This window comes from Spermophilus citellus, assembly GCF_964194105.1.
Source record: "Spermophilus citellus genome assembly, chromosome: 18".
Lineage (NCBI taxonomy): Eukaryota > Metazoa > Chordata > Mammalia > Rodentia > Sciuridae > Spermophilus > Spermophilus citellus.
In genome coordinates this window covers 17,272,262-17,291,505 of record NC_138200.1, presented here as the reverse complement: position 1 = coordinate 17,291,505, position 19,244 = coordinate 17,272,262, and the positions used below count along the sequence as shown (strand labels likewise).

At 44.0% G+C, this 19,244-nt stretch overlaps 1 protein-coding gene across 1 annotated transcript in view; it reads left to right on the top strand.

Moving 5' to 3' along the window:
• WDR62 (WD repeat domain 62) overlaps positions 1 to 19,244 on the top strand; it is a 40,600-nt gene that overhangs the window by 4,501 nt on the left and 16,855 nt on the right. Inside the window, exons 2-12 of the mRNA XM_081274005.1 lie at positions 683 to 774; positions 1,880 to 1,942; positions 5,571 to 5,628; positions 5,868 to 6,038; positions 7,009 to 7,146; positions 7,510 to 7,692; positions 9,640 to 9,800; positions 11,382 to 11,571; positions 14,122 to 14,259; positions 15,737 to 15,915; positions 17,853 to 17,944. Coding sequence (XP_081130131.1) covers positions 683 to 774; positions 1,880 to 1,942; positions 5,571 to 5,628; positions 5,868 to 6,038; positions 7,009 to 7,146; positions 7,510 to 7,692; positions 9,640 to 9,800; positions 11,382 to 11,571; positions 14,122 to 14,259; positions 15,737 to 15,915; positions 17,853 to 17,944 — 1,465 coding nt within the window. The remainder of the gene's footprint in view (positions 1 to 682; positions 775 to 1,879; positions 1,943 to 5,570; positions 5,629 to 5,867; positions 6,039 to 7,008; positions 7,147 to 7,509; positions 7,693 to 9,639; positions 9,801 to 11,381; positions 11,572 to 14,121; positions 14,260 to 15,736; positions 15,916 to 17,852; positions 17,945 to 19,244) is intronic.

The window sequence follows — 19,244 nt, the reverse complement described above, 5'->3', positions numbered from 1 at the left end:
TCATCTTCCCACTATGGCATTCTTCTTCCCCTCCCCCTGCATTCTCAGACTCCTTCCCTGTGTTTTTCTCTGTTGCTTCTATCATCACCTCACATCTATTCTGCATATATGTTCTGTCCCTTTTCTATGTCCTCCATCTACATCACCATCAATGTGTGAACTCCAAGAAGATAGGGATTTTTGTCTGTCTGCCCCACTACTCTGTGTCCTTCACCTAGCATTATGTTTTTGTCAAAAGAGTGTTAAGGGCTGGAGTTGTGGCTCAGTGGCAGAGCGCTTGCTTAGCTTGTGTGAGGCGCTGGGTTCGATTCTCAGCACTGCATATAAATCAGTAAAATAAAGGTCCATCGTCTAAAAAAATATTTTTTAAAAAAAGAGTGTTAAAAAGAATAAGTGGTGGGCTGGGGTTGTGGCTCAGTGGTAGAGCGCTCACCTAGCACACAAGAGGCATTGGGTTTGATCCTCGGCACCACATAAAAATAAATAAATAAAATAAGGGTGTTGTGCCCATCTACAACTAAAATATATTAAAAAAGAGCAAGTGGTAGTTGCTGTGGGTAGCATGACTGCAGAAACTCTGAGTGTTTGTTGAATATAGCAGGAATTGCATCAGTAGCCAAGACAGCTGTGCCATGGGGGCTTGCTGGGGCAGGTGCTTCTGACTTGGGCCTTTTCTTTGCAGGTGTCACTTGAGAAGGTGCTTGGCATCACAGCCCAGAATAGCAGTGGTCTAACCTGTGACCCTGGCACAGGCCATGTGGCCTACCTTGCAGGGTAAGTACATGATGGGCTTGACATCTCATCATTGCAAGGGAATTTGAAATCTGAAGTCATTGGTGATTTCTCTAGAGCTAAGATTTCCTATTTGTAGAATGTGGATAATGCTGCTTTTCTCTAAGGGCTGTGGAGAGGATTCCATGAACCCATCTGGGTCTAGAACAGTACTCAGCATATAGTAGACATTATAAAAGTCTTAATTATGACTGCAAGTGGGAGATGGCAGAGATTCTGGGAAATACATGTGGTTAAAACCAAAAATGTGGTTTTAACCCCACATATGTATTCTGCTTCTGTCTCTATAAGACTGAACTAATGATACCTCCACTTGGGTAGTTGAGAGGACTGAGGATCAGACAGCTGTGTATCCCATAAATACTGATCTAACGTGGCACTGATCTAGGCACCAAAGGGACCACCCCAGCAAGGTAGGGCAGGGAAGATCCAAGGTAATTCCTGATGAACAGTTTCTGTTGTTGAATTTGAGGGGAGCAGTTCAGGATAGAGGACAAGGGTGGGCTTTTAAATCTAATGGGGAAGATTTCACATCCCTATTCTGTTCCTGATCTGCTGAGTGGGCAAAGGACTTCCTGTCCTTGGGCTTCAGTTTCCTCATCTATGAAATGGGTCTAAGGAGTCCTGACCTTACCTGGTAGTTTGGAGGATTTAAAAAGATTATAGACATAAAAAAATCTTTATTAGCTTAGGACCTGACAGAATAGTTTCCATATAGGCAGTGTTGGTTTCTATTTAAGAATTTATTAATAATGTTAAGTACCCCAGAATTCTCAGCATTAAAATCTAGAGAAGGGGTTGGGGCTGTAGCTCAGTGGTAGAGCACTTACCTAGCATGTATGAGGCACTGGATTTGATCCTCAGCACCACATTAAAAAAGTAAATAAACAAAATAAAGGTATTGTGTCTATCCAAAAAAAAAAAAAAATCTAGAGAAGACCAGAAAAAAATCTTCTGTTCAGAGGAGCCCTATTGATGTGTGTGTGTGGTTTTTTTTTTTTTTTCTGTTGGGATAGAATCATACTGGATACCAGTGCCCCGCTCATACACACTATTTTAATAAGCATGTTTTCCTCTTTCTCCACAGCTGTGTGGTGGTGATTTTGAACCCCAAGGAAAACAAGCAGCAGCACATCTTTAATACTGCCAGGTAGGCTGGGGCCTGGGCATGGGGTGGAGGGAATCAGGGTCTTGGGACCTGTCCTCCACAGAGCCTGAAGTGCTCATGGGTAGGTGACTCACTCATGCACTCAACCATTAGTTCAGCCTCATTCACAAAGTGTCCACTCTGTGCTAGGTACTGTTCCAGGTGCTGGTGATAACAGCAATGAACAAAAGTGATGAGAATCTCCGCTTTCTAGAGCTAACAGCCCAATACAGGAGAGTCTGAAAACCAGTTGGCAAATTACTAGATCATCATGATTGGTGACATGGAGGAAATGATGGGGGATGTGCTAGGACAGAGAATGTGAGAAATCCACTTCTGAGGACTCAGGGAAGTCCTTCCAGGGTCTGAGACTTGAAGGAAGTGAGAGGGTGACTCATGACAACAAAGGGAAAACACCTAGGCAGGAGAGATGGCCAGGGCAAGGACTCTGCAATGGTGAAGGGTCTGGCAATGTGAGAAGCAGCCATAGTTTGTTCACTGTGTGATCTTAGGTGAGAAACTTCTTTCTGGGCTTTGGCCTACTCTGCAAGTAAAATAGCTGCCTCCATTTGTGAGAGCATCCTTAAGAAAATAATCATAAATCAGGTGCCCACAGACTTGCCCAACAGTGTTCTAAAGATTGGAATTAGTCAACAACACCTAAAGTTGTTTACATAAAAATAAATATCCGGGGCTGGGGATGTGGCTCAAGCGGTAGTGCGCCCTCCTGGAATGCGTGCGGCCCGGGTTCGATCCTCCAGCACCACATACAAACAAAGATGTTGTGTCCGCCAATAACTAATAAATAAATAAATATTTAAAAAAAAAAAAGAAAAAATAAATAAATAAATATCCCTCTCATTTTGGAAAAAAATGAGAAATTCTGGCCTGAGGCCCATAGTTCACTTGTAGCAGTGGATGGGCTGGATCTTGACGGCATTTGTCAGACCTCTCTTAATAAGTTCTCTCATCTGTGTTCCCTGTAGGCGGTGAAGTAGGTGACCCTGACCTGAAGTGGAGGCCACGAATGTGCCTACTCTTGGCCTTCAGTGGGTCTATCTTAGGAAGAGGTGTGGCCAGTGAAGGATTTTTTTTTCCCCTCTGACTGCATTTCAGAGTCACCTGATCCCTGGGCCTCACCCCCAGAGAAATCTGAATTTACTGGTCGGATGAGACCTGAGCATTGGCAATATTTAAACTTTATATTGAAATAGGTTCAGACTTACAAGAATAGTACAAAGAGGGCCTCTCATTCTTTATCAATACACATTCTTTCTAAAGTATTTGAGAGTAAGTTGCAAACATGATGCCTCTGTCTCTATATACCTCAGTGTTTATTTTCTACAAAACAATTATGATATAATCCTTCAAAAACACAATAAATCCCTAGGCAGGAGGATGGCAAGGTACATCACTACCATCTACTTCTCATGTGACTCCAAGTTTCACCACTTATTCCAAGGCTGTCCTTTATAGCCAAAAGATTCTATACACATTGAGTTGTGCTTTCAGTCTCCTTCAGCCTGAAGTATCTCTTCCATCTTTTCTTAATTCTCAACACCTTGACATTTTTAAGGATTGCAGATCAGATATTTTGTAGAATATCAACACTTGAACTTGTTCGATGTTTCCTCATATGTAGATTCAGGTCCTGCATCTTTGGCAGGAACACCACAGGAGAGCTGTGTACCTGGAGCCCTGTCAAGAAGTCTCCCATGACTGGTGGTGTTCATGTGGCGCTCTAGGTTAAGGTGGTGTCTACCAGACTTCCCTACTGCAAAGCCTCTTTTTTTCCTCTTTGTGATTATAAATTATCTTGGAGGAGTCTTCTATGAGAGTGGGCATATACTTTTCTATTTTATCACCACGTTTCCACTTAACTGGTCTTAGCATAACCTGACCATTTTTTAAAAGCTCCCTTGGGAATTCTGATGTGCAGCCTAGAGGTTAGAACATTGCCCTGTCTGGTTGAATGACCTTGGGCAGGGGACTTCCCTTTGTTGAAGTATCATTTGCAAAAATTGGCTAATGAGAGTCCATACTCCCTGGTATATGCTGGAGGAATCTGCAGTGATGCCCATACAGAGTTTGCCAGAGGGCCAGGCACGGGGTCAGGGCATGCAAGTGGTTAGAGGTGGCTACAGACAACAGAAACCCCCTATCATGCATGGCTTAAAACACAAAGATGTTCTTTCTACATATAAGAATTCTGAGCGTGAGATGTTGTTTCTGTGAGCATCAGAGACCCCAGTCCTTTGGTTTTTCTATTTTACCACACTTATTTTGAGGCTTCTGTTCCTGAAGTCACCTCATGGCCTGTGCTGGAGTTCTGGCTGTCATGTCCTTATTTCAGGAGGGAAGCAGGTGGTGATTAGGGCAAAAGGTTCACTTGAGAAACCTTTCTGGAAGTCATAAATAGCGTGTCAATTTCCTTCTCATTGGCCAGACTTTCATGTAGCCATCCTTGAGTAGCTTCAAGAGAAGTGAGGAAGCTGGACACGGTGGCATATGCTTGTAATTGCAATGGGTGGGGAGGCTGAGCTAAGAGGACCCACGAGTTCAAAGCCAGCCTCAGCAAACGTGAGGTGCTAGCAACTCAGTGAGGCCCTGTCTCTAAATAAAAAATACAAAATAAAGTTGGGGATGTAGATTAGTAGTTGAGTGTCCCTGAGTTCAATCCCTGGTACAAAAAAAAAAAAAAAAAAAGGTGAGGAAATGTACTCTAGTCAGGAACATCAACATCCCAATTAAAACTGGGGCTATATCAGTAAGAAGGAGGATCGAGGGGACAATGGATTAAACAGCTCACCCTATCCTCTGCTATAAGAATTGATGGAAAGTTACCTGAGGGTGGACTCAAAAATAGATGTTCTCTGAGGTTGTCAAAGACTAACCCAGAAAACTAGATGTGGTGCACACCTGTAACCGCAGCTGTTTGGGAGACTGAGGCAGGATTGATTGAGTCCATGAGTTCAAGTCTAGGCATTTACTTAGTTATCTGTATACTCATTTACTAACTGATTGAGGGAGACTGTTAAGGAACAAAGGTAAAACAAGATTAAAAGAGAGAAGAAGAAGAAAATGATACAATGTGGGAACAGTAAATCTTGCTACCACAAAATGTGCCAACTTGTCTGGTCATTCAGTTCTTGGGAAGACTATGAGAATCAGAGAAAAACATGTCGGCCATTTATGGGTTTTCCAGAACACCTTGAGCATTTAGCAGTGGAGCACATGCTGCAGGCTGTCTTGGGGTGATGGCTGCCAGTATCCTCCCATCAGCATCACTTCTTTAGTTAGGCCAGGTCTGTACCATTTCCTGCATCTGAGTTTCTCAAAGTTACTGGGTGGTAGGTTCTTGGGAAGCTCACCCCTGCATAAAAAGAAGAAAGCAGGGTCCCTGTACAGTGTCCATCCTATTTGGGTTGGGTGTTCAAGGAGGAAGAGGCCTTGTTTTTAACACCCATTTCTCTGACTGCTGTGTTGGGCACACAGTGGCACTGGTATGCGGGAGCTTCTCACACTCAGCTCTCCTGGCCTCTTCCTAGACTGGGGAGCCAGGAATGGGCAGGTTGCTGAAAGCACAGCCATCTCAGTGGAACCAGTTATCAATTCCTTTCCTTGTCCCCAGGAAGTCTCTGAGTGCCTTGGCCTTCTCCCCTGATGGGAAGTTCATAGTGACGGGGGAGGTGAGTCATGATCACAACTGAGCAGGTGGGGAGGGTCTAGGGGGTCATTCCTTGTGCTCCTAGCAGGCCTGGGAGTCCCTGGAATGACACCTGCCTGGGCCAGAAAAGCTCAGTGGGAGATGGGGGAGGGAGGGAGCTTTTTCAGTACACCCTGTGGCAAAGCCAGCCTCAGCCCTGACAGTCCCTCTAGCCTTGCCTGGTACACAGCCCAGCAGCAGTAATGGCCTCACCTTCCCCAGAACGGGCACAGGCCAGCCGTGCGCATCTGGGATGTGGAGGAGAAAAGCCAGGTGGCGGAGATGTTGGGCCACAAGTATGGTGTGGCCTGTGTGGCCTTCTCACCCAATATGAAGCACATCGTGTCAATGGGCTATCAGCATGACATGGTCCTCAACGTCTGGGACTGGAAGGTAAGAGTTGACAATGGGCATATGGGCGGGCAGCCAGTTGCCAGATCATCCTGAGTCTTAGGCATTGGAGGAACTGAATGAGATAACTTGATAAATGCTCATTCAGCCAGCAAATATCAACCAGCCCCTACTATCTCCTGTCTTTTTTGTTCTTCAGCACTTATTGTGTCGTTCTGAGATCACTTTATGGCCCCAAATGGAGTTCCTGTTGCCTTGTCCTTATTTCAGGAGGGGAACAGGGTACCCTTTTTGTAGGGCTCATGACAGCATCTCATCTAGTGGAATTATTAGAATTATTTTTATATTGATCAGCTGTCACCTTAATCTGCAAGGGTTACCTCATTTCTGAAATATCTATAATAGTACCTGCTTTGTTAGGTTGTGAGACTTCGTTGAGTTGCCACATACTGGAAGTCTGGCCTTTAGAATAGCTGGAAAAGGGCTTGGTGTCAGCAAAAGTGGATACCAAGATCTGGCTATGCCCATAACCTACTGTGTGACTTTGAACACATGACATTCCCCTCTACTACCCCACAAGCCTGGTAGGGTGGAGGAGACCTGCCTCCCTCATAGGAGGCACTTTGAGTGGATTGTATAAGTTATCCTGTAGAGGGCTCAGGGAAGGCTCAGAATGGAGCTCCGTTTGTGACAACCAGAGGTGCGTTGTCCTTACCCCCAGCTGTGTCTTCTCTAATATTATGTGTAAGCTGCAGAGCTTGGACCCTCGAGGAAAGCTCTGGAACTTGCTCTCTTCTAGGGACCTTTCCAAGTCTCAGTCTCTTCCCTTAGTTACTAGAAATTACAAGAGTCACACGTAGATTTCCTTAGAGAGCACCTCATTTCAGGGTCCAAGGAAAACAGAGCAGGGAGACCCAGGGCTGAGGGCCAAGGCACAAAGAATCCCATGGGGTGGGTGCTGTCACGAGCTTCTCCCTGCACTGTTTTGTTGTTGTTGTTGTTGTTTTCCCAGAAAGACATTGTAGTGGCCTCCAACAAGGTATCATGCAGGGTCATTGCCCTCTCCTTCTCTGAGGACAGCAGTTATTTTGTCACTGTGGGGAACCGACATGTGAGGTTCTGGTTCTTGGAAGTCTCTACTGAAGCAAAGGTGAGTTTTGGGTCTTTGCCACCTTAGCCAGGCCCTAGCAGAGTCACCATCAGCAGCATGAGGCTCTCATTTCTATCTGAGATTTGGCGGGCAGTGGTCTCAGGTCGTCAATCCTCTCAGGGTTCCAGGTGCTGACTGGCAGGCTCTGCAGAGACCTCACGACTCTGAGGCCATATCTCATTCTTGGACCAATACTTTTCTACCCTTCTACCCAGAAGTGTGGTTCTGTTTTTCTTTTCTTCTCCACTTTAAGGAATTTCTTAGAGTCCCCCTGTTTAACTGTATAGATACGGGACGCATTATGGCCCTGTCAGGGGCTAGAACATATATACAGCACCTCACTGTGCTCTGCTCTGCCTCCAGGTGACAGGCACAGTGCCCTTGGTGGGACGTTCAGGCATCTTGGGTGAGCTTCACAACAACATCTTCTGTGGTGTGGCCTGCGGTCGGGGCCAGATGGCAGGCAATACCTTCTGTGTGTCCTACTCGGGCCTCCTCTGCCAGTTCAACGAGAAGAGGGTGCTGGAGAAATGGATCAACCTGAAGGTACCCCCAAGCCCTCTCGGCCAGTAGTGGGGAAACTGTTCTTTTCCCATACAGTGTGTCTCCAGGGGTGCTTAGCATCATCCCTGCTGGTGACTGACCACCTAAGTTCAGGATGTGTGGCTTCCCCTCTCTAAGCCCCAGTTTCATTATGTGTTAAATAGGAATTCTGCTGCCTCCTTCACAATTGATAGGGAAGAGAATATGTGTAAAGGACTTGCCTGAAAGGGGGTCAAGGTCACAGTTGTTTTCTCATCACTGTTAGATCTGTTTCACGTTTCTCTTCTTTACTGAACACTCTTGGCTCAAGTTTTTTTAAAAACCAAATTTATTTAAAAATCTAAAATGATATTGACTTAATTATTTTTTTTAATTTTTTTTAGTTGTATATGGACACAATACCTTTATTTATTTGTATGTGGTGCTGAGGATCAAACCCAGTGCCCACACTTGCAAGGCAAGCACTTCACCACTGTGCTATAGCCCCAGCCCAACTTATTTATTTTTCAATCAAAAAAGACTATGCAAAATACATAAAATCTTAAACTGAACAACAATTACTCAATAAACTGCAGGTTTTCTTTTCTTAAGTATCTGAAGGTTTGAGTCCAAGCTATCTTCCCACCCCAACCTTGGTTGCCTATTTGGCTGTTTGAAGGAACAACTCAAGTTTCCGCTCCTCCTAGCCTGCTCTTGTGACTCGCCTCTAGTTTAGGATTAATGGAATATAAAGAATTACAGGCCTGGGCTGGGGATGTGGCTCAAGTGGTAGCGCGCTCGCCTGGCGTGTGTGCGATCCGGGTTCGATCCTCAGCACCACATACCACACATACCAACAAAGATGTTGTGTCTGCCGAGAACTAAAAAATAAATATTAAAAAATTCTCTCTCTCTCTCTCTCTCTCTCTCTCTCTCTCTCTCTCTCTCTCTCTCTCCCCACTCTCTTTTAAAAAAAAAAAAAAAAAAAAAAGAATTACAGGCTTTATCTGTCCTAGGTAACACAACAGCATTTTGGATTTTGTTTTTGTTTTCCCCATTTCAATCCTTGCTAAAACATAAGCAGATTTCAAGCCAAAAATCATCTGGTTTTTTTTGTTTGTTTGTTTAGTTAGTTAGTTGGTTTTTGTTTTTGTTTCATTACTGGGAATTGAACTTAACCACTGAGCTACATCCCCAGACTTTTTTATCTTTTATTTTGAAACAGGGTCTCGCTAAGTTGCTTGGGGCCTTGCAAGTTGCTGAGGTTGGCCTCAAATTTGTAATCCTCTTGCTTCAGCCTCCCAAGATGCTGGGATTACAGACATTGCCACTACTCCCAACTAGGTCAAAATCTTCTGGCCAATAGAGTTTAGTGCTTGAGCACCAAAAGACTCGTGAAGTTCCTCTTGATATGGAAAAGCTTCTTTAACCTGTATCTAGAAGTCTGGCTGGCGCTTGCTGCCCCTTCTTATCTACATGTCCTGGTAGGATAGACAGTCCTTCCTATAGACTAATTTTTTTCTGGAATCCTTTAATCTTTATGAAAATGTTTTTAAGTAATTGGGAATAAGATTTAAGCCTGAGCTGTGGGTTCTTATGATGTTGTTTTATTAAAAAAAAAAAAAAAAAAAAGACTTAAGCCTAAATTTTAACCTGGTTACTGCAGGTGGCCTATCTGAAGTTGTAGTCTGCTGAAGAGATACTTTCCACAGCTAAGTTCCTCTATAGACAGCAATGACAGCTCTGTCCCAACTTGTGCCTCTGTCCACCTGCTGGCACATTTCCTTCAATAGTGACTATAAACTGTATCCTAATTTCAAAAATCTTAAAATGTGTCCAAATAGGTTCTTAGATCCAAGGAATTATAAGTCTTCTCCTGAGGCCCATGACTGCTTTCTCAGTCCCTGTGTTCCTGGGTCAGAATACATAATGCACTAGATCTAATTAGGTCCACCCACTCTGTCCTCAAAGGTCTCCATGTCTTCTTGCCTCTGTGTCAGTGAGGATCTCATCTTCTGCGGCTGCACAGATGGGATAGTCCGCATCTTCCAAGCCCACAGCCTTCACTACCTTACCAACCTGCCCAAGCCACACTGCCTTGGGGTAGATGTGGCACAGGGCCTGGAGCCCAGGTACTGTTCAGCAGCGGGAGACGGAGGACCCACTCAGATCCTGTTGTAGGCATCCATCGCACTTCTGGATCTGTCTGCCCAGGTGTCCATCCTGCAAATACTAGTTATTACTCTTAGTCCTGGGCATTACTGCCATGAATAAAACAGAAAAGTTCTGCCTCTGGAGACAAGCTCCAAGGAGAGAAAGGAAGCTGAGTTGGGGAAGGAGTAAACAAAATAACTTTAGGTAGTAGTTAAGTGCTACGAAAAAGAAAAACCCAGGGCAGGCATGAATATAAGGGAATATGTTCCTCCATGTTGCTAACATTTATTAAGCAGTCATTTAATAAATAACATTTATTAATTGCCATCCTTAGGCTGGAAGCAGGAAAATAAGACAGCAAAATCTCTGCTACCATGAAGCCTATAGTGTGGTGAGGGAGCTCTATGATAAAGAAGTACTCAGATAAGATCATGTCACATAATCACAATGCTCTGGGGAAAGAGCAGGACTCGGGAAGGAGAGTGCCCTGGAGGGGGAGAGCTGTGTCAATTGGGTGTCTGGTGAGGAGGAGCCAGCTGTGTGGAGAGCAGGGTCCCAAATGTAAAGGACTAAAGGGGACAACACACTGGCATGGTTTGTTGCAGGAATAGGGAGGGGCTGTGTGACTGGAGCCTAGTATGCTGGGACAGGGTGGTAAGAGATGAGGTTGAGCACTGGGAGAGGCCAGTGGGAGGAGTCTATTTGAGGTCAGGGGGCAGCCACTAGAGTTACATGAGCAGGCCTTACATGTTAGATCCCTTGGCTGCAAGTCTGATCTATGGAGTAGGGGTGGGCGATGCCCAACCAAGGAGTGCTGGGGGCTTGGGGCTACCTCTGTGCATTTCTAGCCCTAACTCTTGGGTTCCTTTTCTAAGAAAGAGCCTGGAAGTGCTAACTGGGTGTTGTCTTGAAGGAAAGAAAGGGTGGGTAGCTACCCACAGGCCATGGCATGTTGAAGTAGCCTCTGCCACCTTCTGTCGTGTGCTCTGGGCCTTAGGCAGGTCAGTGCACCTCCCTGTGCCTGTTTCTTCATCTGTAAAACAGAGTACCTGTTTTAGTGGTTGTGAGAATTCAGGGCACATAAACTTTCCAGCCTAGCATGTAGTAAGTGCTCAGTAAACTGTAGCCTTTGTAAGGAAGCCCCAAACCAAGGGACAGCTCCCCAGCCCCCTCACAGAGGTATTTGAATCATGTGTTGATGAGGCCTAGGAGAGAAGAAAGGCGTCCTGAAGTACATGTTCATTTTCCTTCCATGCTCCAAAGAAAAGAAAATGGGAGTTTGGGTAGACTAGAATGAACAAAGGGCAAAAAGTGTCAATAGGAATCAAAAACTCAAAATTTTCTTAGAGGCCCATTGCAGTTTGTAACCTCTATGAGAAGCCAAAGTGAAGTAGAGGAAGAGGGAGGAGGGAGACGTAAAGTTAGAATAGGAGAGATACAAGGCCAAAATACTTGAGGGATGGCATTGCCAGGTAGGGGGCGGCTCCTGTGTTCCAGAGATGACTGTCACTACTCAACTGTGACATAATGGTAATTGATGATCCATGTGGCCTTGTTAGCTTCCTCTTCTGCAGGAAGGCGGAAGCAGTCTACCCAGATACAGTGGCACTGACCTTCGACCCCATCCACCAGTGGCTGTCCTGTGTGTATAGAGACCACAGCATCTACGTCTGGGACATCAAGGACATCAATAAAGTGGGGAAGATGTGGTCAGAACTCTTCCATAGCTCCTATGTCTGGAATGTGGAGGTGAGCCCACTCTTCTTCTCTCTACCCCTACTCAACTCTCATTTGGGAACTCAAGGAGTAGAAACTTCCATAGAGTTTAGAGAACCCATTCAACCATTTCTTCAAAGATAGTCATTGACCCTCATGCCAAACCCTCTTTTTTTCTTCCCCAATACTGGGATTTAACCTAGAGGTGCTTTACCACTGAGCCACATCCCGAACCCTTTTTATTTTTATTTTTTTATTTTGAAACAGGGTCTCTCTAAATTGCTAGTCTCAAACTTGCAATTCTCTTGCCTCAGCCCCCAGAGTCACTGAGATTATAGGCATAATATATATTATGCTCCACCCCACCTGACAGAAATTTATTTTCAGTAGCCACCGTTCTGGATTATAAGAAAAAACTTTGTTGCCAGGTGTGGTAGCGCACATCTGTAATTCCAGTGGCTTAGGAGGCTGAGGCAGAAGGATTGCAGGTTCAAAGCCAGCCTCAGCAATTAGTGAGGCCCTAAGCAACTTAGCAAGACCCTGTCTCTAAATAAAAGATAAAAAGGGCTGGGGAGGGGCTGGAGTTGTGGCTTAGTGGTAGAGCACTCTACCTAGCATGTGCGGGGCCCTGGGTTCGATCCTCAGCACCACAAAAAAAATAAATAAATAAAATAAAGGTATTTAAAAAAAAAAGGCTGGGGATGTGGCTCAGTAGTTAAGTGCCACTGGGGCGCCACTGGGTTCAATCCCTGGTACCAAAAAAATAAAACTTTGTCCTTTTGAATAGGCATTATTTAGCCCTTTGACTCTACCTGCCTTTGTGAGTATGGTGTATGTGTGTGCTTTTTGTTTGTTTGTTTGTTTTTGTTTTAGTTTAACTTGATTTCTCTTTTTCTTTTTTTTAGTGTATTACAGTTATACATAATAGTGGGATTGGTTCATTTTGATCCTCCCATAAATGTCATAAATACAGATAACAATTTTCTCCACTTCAGTCCCAAGTACTACCCTCCTCCTTCCCTGTGACCCCATTCCCCTACTCTTTTGGTAGGTACTCTTATTCCTTCTATTTATTTACTTTTTAAGTGATGCATTATAGTTATATATAGAATTTGGAATGCATTGTGGTATATACACCTGGTATAATTTGGTCCATTTTATTCCCCAATTCTTCTCCTTTGCCTCCTCCCCCCTCCTCCTTGGTTCCTCTTTCTACTCTACTGGTCTTCCTTCTGTTTTCAAAACATCCACCTTTTTTATTCCTTTTTTTTTTCTCTTTAGTGTCTGCATGAGAGAGAATTCTCTTTTTCTTATGTGGGAATTGTGGGAGACCAGAAATCTATGCTGCTACTATCATCATATTCTCAGAACCTAATTCTTCCATATTTTGAAATTACATGTTGTCTCTGTCTCTCTGAGCTTCCTTCTAAATCATTTTTAGCTCTATCTTGCAATTCACTTACTTTTCTTTCATCTGTGTCTTATATTTGGTATTTTAAGACCTTTTACTTTTTGAGTGAGGGGGCCCAGCTCAGTGGTAGGCCCTGCATTTGAGCCCCAGCACCAAAAAAGAAAAATATATGTTTTATTTTTCATTTCTAGGAATAGTTTTGTTCCTTTTTAGCCATACTTCAATGATTTTATAATTTCTGGTTGGCTTTTCACATTTTTTTTTTGAGAGAGATCTCACTAAGTTGCCTGGTCTGGCCTTGAACTTATGACCCTCCTGCATTAGCCTCCTGAGTAGCTGAGATTATAGGTGTGCAGCACTGTCTGTGCCTAGCTTGACTACTCATACTTTTAATCATGTCAATGTTTGTTCTTTCTTTCTTTGGTACTGGGGATCAAACCTAGGGCTTTGTGCATGCTAGGCAAGTGCTGTACCACTGAGCTACACCCCTAGCCCTTATTTATTTCTTTAAGTATATTGAACCTAGTGGTTTTATATTTTATCTGAAAATTCCCAGTATTGGACATATTTGCTAGACTCTGATATTTTTGCTGCTTCTTGCTCATGAGACCTTGTTTCTTTTTGTGCTTAATGATTTTTGACTGAGCTGCCCATTTCCTTGGAAATTTCTTTATAAGAATTAGAGGGTTTGGAGGGAGTAGTTGTTTTGTTTTGTTTTGTTAGTTTGTTTGTTTTTGTAGTTGCTGTTGTTGTTGATATTGGAGATTGAACCCAGGGATGCCTTATACTGAGCTACATCCCCAGACCTTGATATTTTTTTTATTTTGAGACAGGATCTCGCTAAGTTGCTGAGGCTGGCCTCAAACTTGCGATCCTCCTACCTCAGCCTTCCAAATCACTGGGATTACAGGTGTGTCACTGGGATTATAGGTGTGCACCACTGTGCCCGGCTCATAGGGATGTTTTAAGACATGGACTGAAGGTGGTACGTGGATGATACATGGGAGCATGTTATGTCCTTTTTTCTTGCTTGTTTTTACCATAGAAGGTATTGCACTCTGCCTGTTTGTCTTCAGCTTTTTTTTTCTTTTCACCAAAACGTAATAGTATATCATCATACTATCATCAAGATGGTCATCATGAATTTTTGCCTTGTTCTCTGGGAACTCTAGGTGTATCCTGAATTTGAAGATCAGAGAGCTTGTTTGCCATCAGGATCTTTTCTAACTTGTTCCTCAGACAACACCATCCGCTTCTGGAACATGGATGGCAATCCTGACTCTCACTGGCAGAAAAACATCTTCAGCAACGTGAGTAGCTCCATCATGATCTGTCTTTTAGGAGGAACAAAGACCCACTTTAAGCCAGGTACAGGAGCTAGAAGGAGTCTTATAGAAGGAACCTAAATGTTAGGTTTTACCTAGGGGCAAGAACCAGGAACAAAAGCAAGTCAATCTCTGTTTTGTCCCTTCCTCCTTTTTCTCTCTCTCTTCTGTGGTGGTATGGTCTGTCCTCTCTGATTTTCTCTGTCCCACCCCAGCTCCTGCTTGCCAGGTTTTTTTGAACATGGCCAATCCAGGCAGCTTGGCACACTTAACAGAAATGAAATTACTCCCTGAATCTTGAGTCAAAACTCCATGTTAGGCCAAACCAGGCAAGGGCTTTCCCTCTCTAATTGACCTCCACACTGGGAGGGTTCAAGTAGGGGCTCTGGTGGATCCTGGAGAGAGCTTTGACAGAAACTGGAGAAAAATCATTTTCTGAAGATATTTAATTAGTATTGCTAGGCCAATGAGGGAGCTTTTCTGGGGAGCTGGACCTTAAATCATGCATTCATTTATTCTGCGATAGTTATTAAGGTATATGCCAGGGACTTGACTACATGCTGAAGACATAGTAATGACTAAGACAGACCCTTCTTTTGCCTTGTGGCACCCACAATTCTAGTTAGGAGAAGCAGACAGTGAATCAATGATAACTGTACAAATCATGTATAATCACAAGTATGATAAGCACCATGAAAGAAAACGTAGGGTACTAGTAGGGTATTTAGCAGTATCATGGGATTTTTCTCATCTGGGCCATCAAGAGCAGCTTCCTCTAGAAGGGACAGCTGAACTGTAATATGGAGGATTAGGAGAAGCAGAAAGAAGAGAGTTCCACACCTCGGGAATAACCCATGCAAAGGCCCCAAGGTAGGAAAGAATTTGGAAAACCTGAAAGAGGTCAGTGCGACTGAAACAAAAAGGCCCTTAATGCAGGTTGCATGTTGCAGATGCTCCTTTACTGCTGCCCACCTGTGATGGACACATTACATTTGGCCATAAACAATAGAAAAACTCAAGAAGTAAAAGTTTGATTGTCTGACTCATAAAAGGAGACTGGAAGTAACTCTGCTGTGTTGGTAGCGCTAAGATGCCTATAGAGACTCAAGTCTTCCACTTCTCTACTCTGTCATTTGAAGGAGTGGCTCTCATCCTCATGATCCAGTATAATTGCTGGAGCTTCAGCCATCATGTCTGAGTTCCAGGCAAGCAAGATAGAAGAAAAGCAGCAGAAGAGTTCTCACTTGTTTTTTATCTCATTGCCCAAAATGTATTCATTCACATGGCCTCATTTAGTAGCAAGGGAAACTGGAAAACAGTTATTATTCTGAGTGGTGAAGCACTCAGCTCAAAACCTGTAGTCCTAATGAGGAAGGAATAACTGGGCTCTGGGGAGACCTTCAATTCCAGAGGTGCTTCTATGCTCCTTATAGCATTAACCTCAGCCCTCTCCTTCCTGCAGACCCTGCTGAAGGTAGTATACGTGGAGAATGACATCCAGCACCTGCAGGACACATCACACTTCCCAGACCGGGGCAGCGAGAATGGGACACCCATGGATGTGAAAGCTGGGGTGCGAGTCATGCAGGTCAGTCCTGATGGCCAGCACTTGGCTTCAGGCGACCGAAGTGGAAATCTGAGGCAAGTGGGCCTTGGCAGTCTCTGGTGCGCACCTCCCAGCTCCAGCTTGGGTTCTCAGGGCAGTAGGGAGGAGCCCTGATCTTGGCATCTCCAGCTGCCCATTGGAAATGAGGGACTGTGAGTAGTAATCAGCCACTCCTGAGAATTTAAGCTGGGAAGGGGCTTCCAGAAGGATGGAGATCAAGACAACTACCAGGACCTCAGCAGTGAGCCATGCACTTTGTCTACACAGTGATAGGCAAATTCATGTGATTCTAGGGCAAAGTGACACTTTCACCAGCCATGTGGCACCAATGATGAAATGTCAGGGGGCTGCTGGTGGCCCTGAGAGAGGAACTAAGAGGGTGGGGCATGTGAGGGCTCAGCCTGTTTACCCACCTGCCAAAGTATTTTAATAGATGCTGGCAGAACATGAGCCCTGTTACAGGGACCAGGTTTAAAATGACAAAGGACAGTTGTGACCATCTGGGTGTTTGAATTACTGGAGGATGAAAGAGACTCGGGAGAACTGAAGAGCTTGTGCCCCATAGAGGTAGCTACCATGAAGCACCTGGAGGGCAGGCTAAAAGTTGTCCTGTCTTCTCACCAACAAGAGTGGAAAGTGAAAATTTTTTTCTGTTAAATTCTGTGATTTTTAAACACTGGTAACTGTTGTGATATCATGCACTGTGTGAGGAAGGAATGTGGCTCTGCTATGAATGGCAGAACAGTAACAAGAGCCAACACAGGACCAGCACTGTTGTCCTGTGCCAGTGCCTGAGCACTGTGTGTATCAACTTGCTTAATCCTCTCACTGAACCCCCCCATCCCCTGCCCCACCATGTAAGTGCTCTTTTAGCTGTTTTTCAAATGAGTGAACTGAAACCAGAGAGGTCAAGTGGCTAGGCTAAAATCACACAGAATGACAGTGGAAGAGCCAGAATGACCTGTTGACTGATTCCACTTGGAGAAAATGAAAAAAGTCTTGATTTAAAATGAGTCTAGGGCTGTGGCTGTGGCTGTGGCTCAGTGGTAGAGCACTTGCATGAGGTACTGGGTTCGATCCTCAGCACCACATAAAAATAAATAAATAAAATAAAGGCATTCTGTCCATCTGTAACTACAAAAAAAAAATTTTAAATGAGTCTAGAGCCAGGCGCGGTGGCGCACGCCTGTAATCCCAGCAACTCAGGAGGCTGAGGCATGAGGATCATGAGTTCAAAGCCAGCCTCAGCAAAAATCGAGGTGTTAAGCAACTCAGTGAGACTCTGTCTCCAAATAAAATACAAAATAGGGGGGCTGGGGCTGGGGCTCAGTGGTGGAACACTTGCCTAACATGTGTGAGGCTCTGGATTTTATCCTCAGCACCACATAAAAATAAATAAATAAAAGAAAGGTATTATGTCCATCTACAACTAAAAAATATATATATAAAAAAATACAAAATAGGGCTGGGATGTGGCTCAGTGGCCCAGTGCCCCTAAGTTCAATCCCCAGTACCAAAAAAAAGAATGAGAATGAGTCTGGGCATTGTGATACACGCCTATAATCCCAGTAACTCAGGAGGCTGAGGCAAAAGGATCAAAAGTTTGAGACCAGCCTCAGCAAAAGAATGAAAGTCTTGATAATGTCCCCAAGTCCCATCAGAGATCACCTCTAATGCTGTCCTGCACAAATGCCTATCCCCCTGAGGACTGTCTTTGTTCCCTGGGGGTATATTTTGACCCATGAATCAAAAGGGACTGGTGCCTGCTGAAGTCTCAATGACTCAATGCTGCTCCCTTTACAATGGCTGGGTTCTTGATGAGATCATGTTGGGCATCGTTATACTAGTTGGCATGAAAGGGGACTCCAACGTTGCCTGCTTGGCTGTTCTGACCTTTTCCAGCAGTAGCAGAGCACCTGGGGTTGGAGGTAGGGGCTCCAGGCAGGGTACATGGTCAGTCTATGTCTTCCAGGATCCACGAGCTGCACTTCATGGATGAGCTGGTCAAAGTGGAGGCCCACGATGCTGAGGTGCTGTGCCTGGAGTACTCCAAGCCTGAGACAGGTGAGCTCACAGCAGCTAATGGGAGAAAGAGGGGCAGCTCCCTAACAGGAATGGGTAATTGATATCTGGTGGGACTGTGGTTGACAGCTGGGAATCCTATGTTTAGTAAGGGCCCAGGTTGCTGGAGCCTGGGACCAGGGTGGCTGTGTTTCCACAAAGCAAGACATCTGCAAGGCTTAGCTCAACCTGCTTCTGTTGTCCCAACATCCCCAACAATGCCCAAGCTGGAGAAATGAGTGAGTGAGCGTCTGAATGAACTCATCCTCTACTGGAGAAGTGATTATTGGGCATTATTTTGAAAAAGCTTGAATCCCACATAAAAAAAAAATTGCAAGAATATTATAATAATTACACACATACCCTTCACCCAGATTTGTGTGTTTTTCTTTTAAATTTATTCTAACCCTCTCATTAATCATATAACTTCCTCTGCTTTCCCTTTCTCCATTTCTTCCTTGTGTATATACATGTATGTACTTCTCATATATACATGTGTTTACATATACACATATTTATGCATAAAGTAAGATGATAATATATATAGGTATCATTCTCTTTTTTTATACCTTTATTTTATATATTTTTATGTGGTGCTGAGGATTGAACCCAGTGCCTCAGACATGCTAAACAAGTGTTTTACCACTGAGCTACAACTGCAGCCTATCATTCACTTTTTTTTTTTAAATATGACAGTGGAATGCATTACAATTCTTATTACACTACTTTTTTAAGAAATTTTTTTGTAGTTGTAAATGGATAGAATGTCTTTATTTATTTTTTTATGTGGTGCTGAGGCTAGAACCCAGTGCCTCACAAATTCTAGGCAGGCACTGTGCTGCTGAGCTATAGCCACAGCCCCTATCATTCACTTTTGGTGGACTATTTGAGAATAAGTTGCAGGCATGATGCTCCCACACCCTCAGATGTTGAGAACATTTCTTAGGAAGGAGGACATCCATATACATAACTGCAGTGCACTTATCAAATCTGGGATTTCACTTTGATACTGTGCTGTCATTGTCTGTGGTCCTTATTCATATTTTGCCAGTTGTTCTAATATTGTCCTTTATAGCACCCCTTGTTTTTCTAATCCAGGTTCACATTTTAATTGTCTCAGATTTTTTATTGCCTTTATTTTGGAACATGTCTTTTTTATCTCAGCTTTCTGCAGAGTACAGGCCTGTCATTTTGTAGAATTTCCCACATATTTAGTTTCTCTGTTTTCCCCACAACTTGATTCAGATGATACATTTTTGGTAGGAATTCTGCATAGGTATAGTTATGTCCTTTAATGTTACTT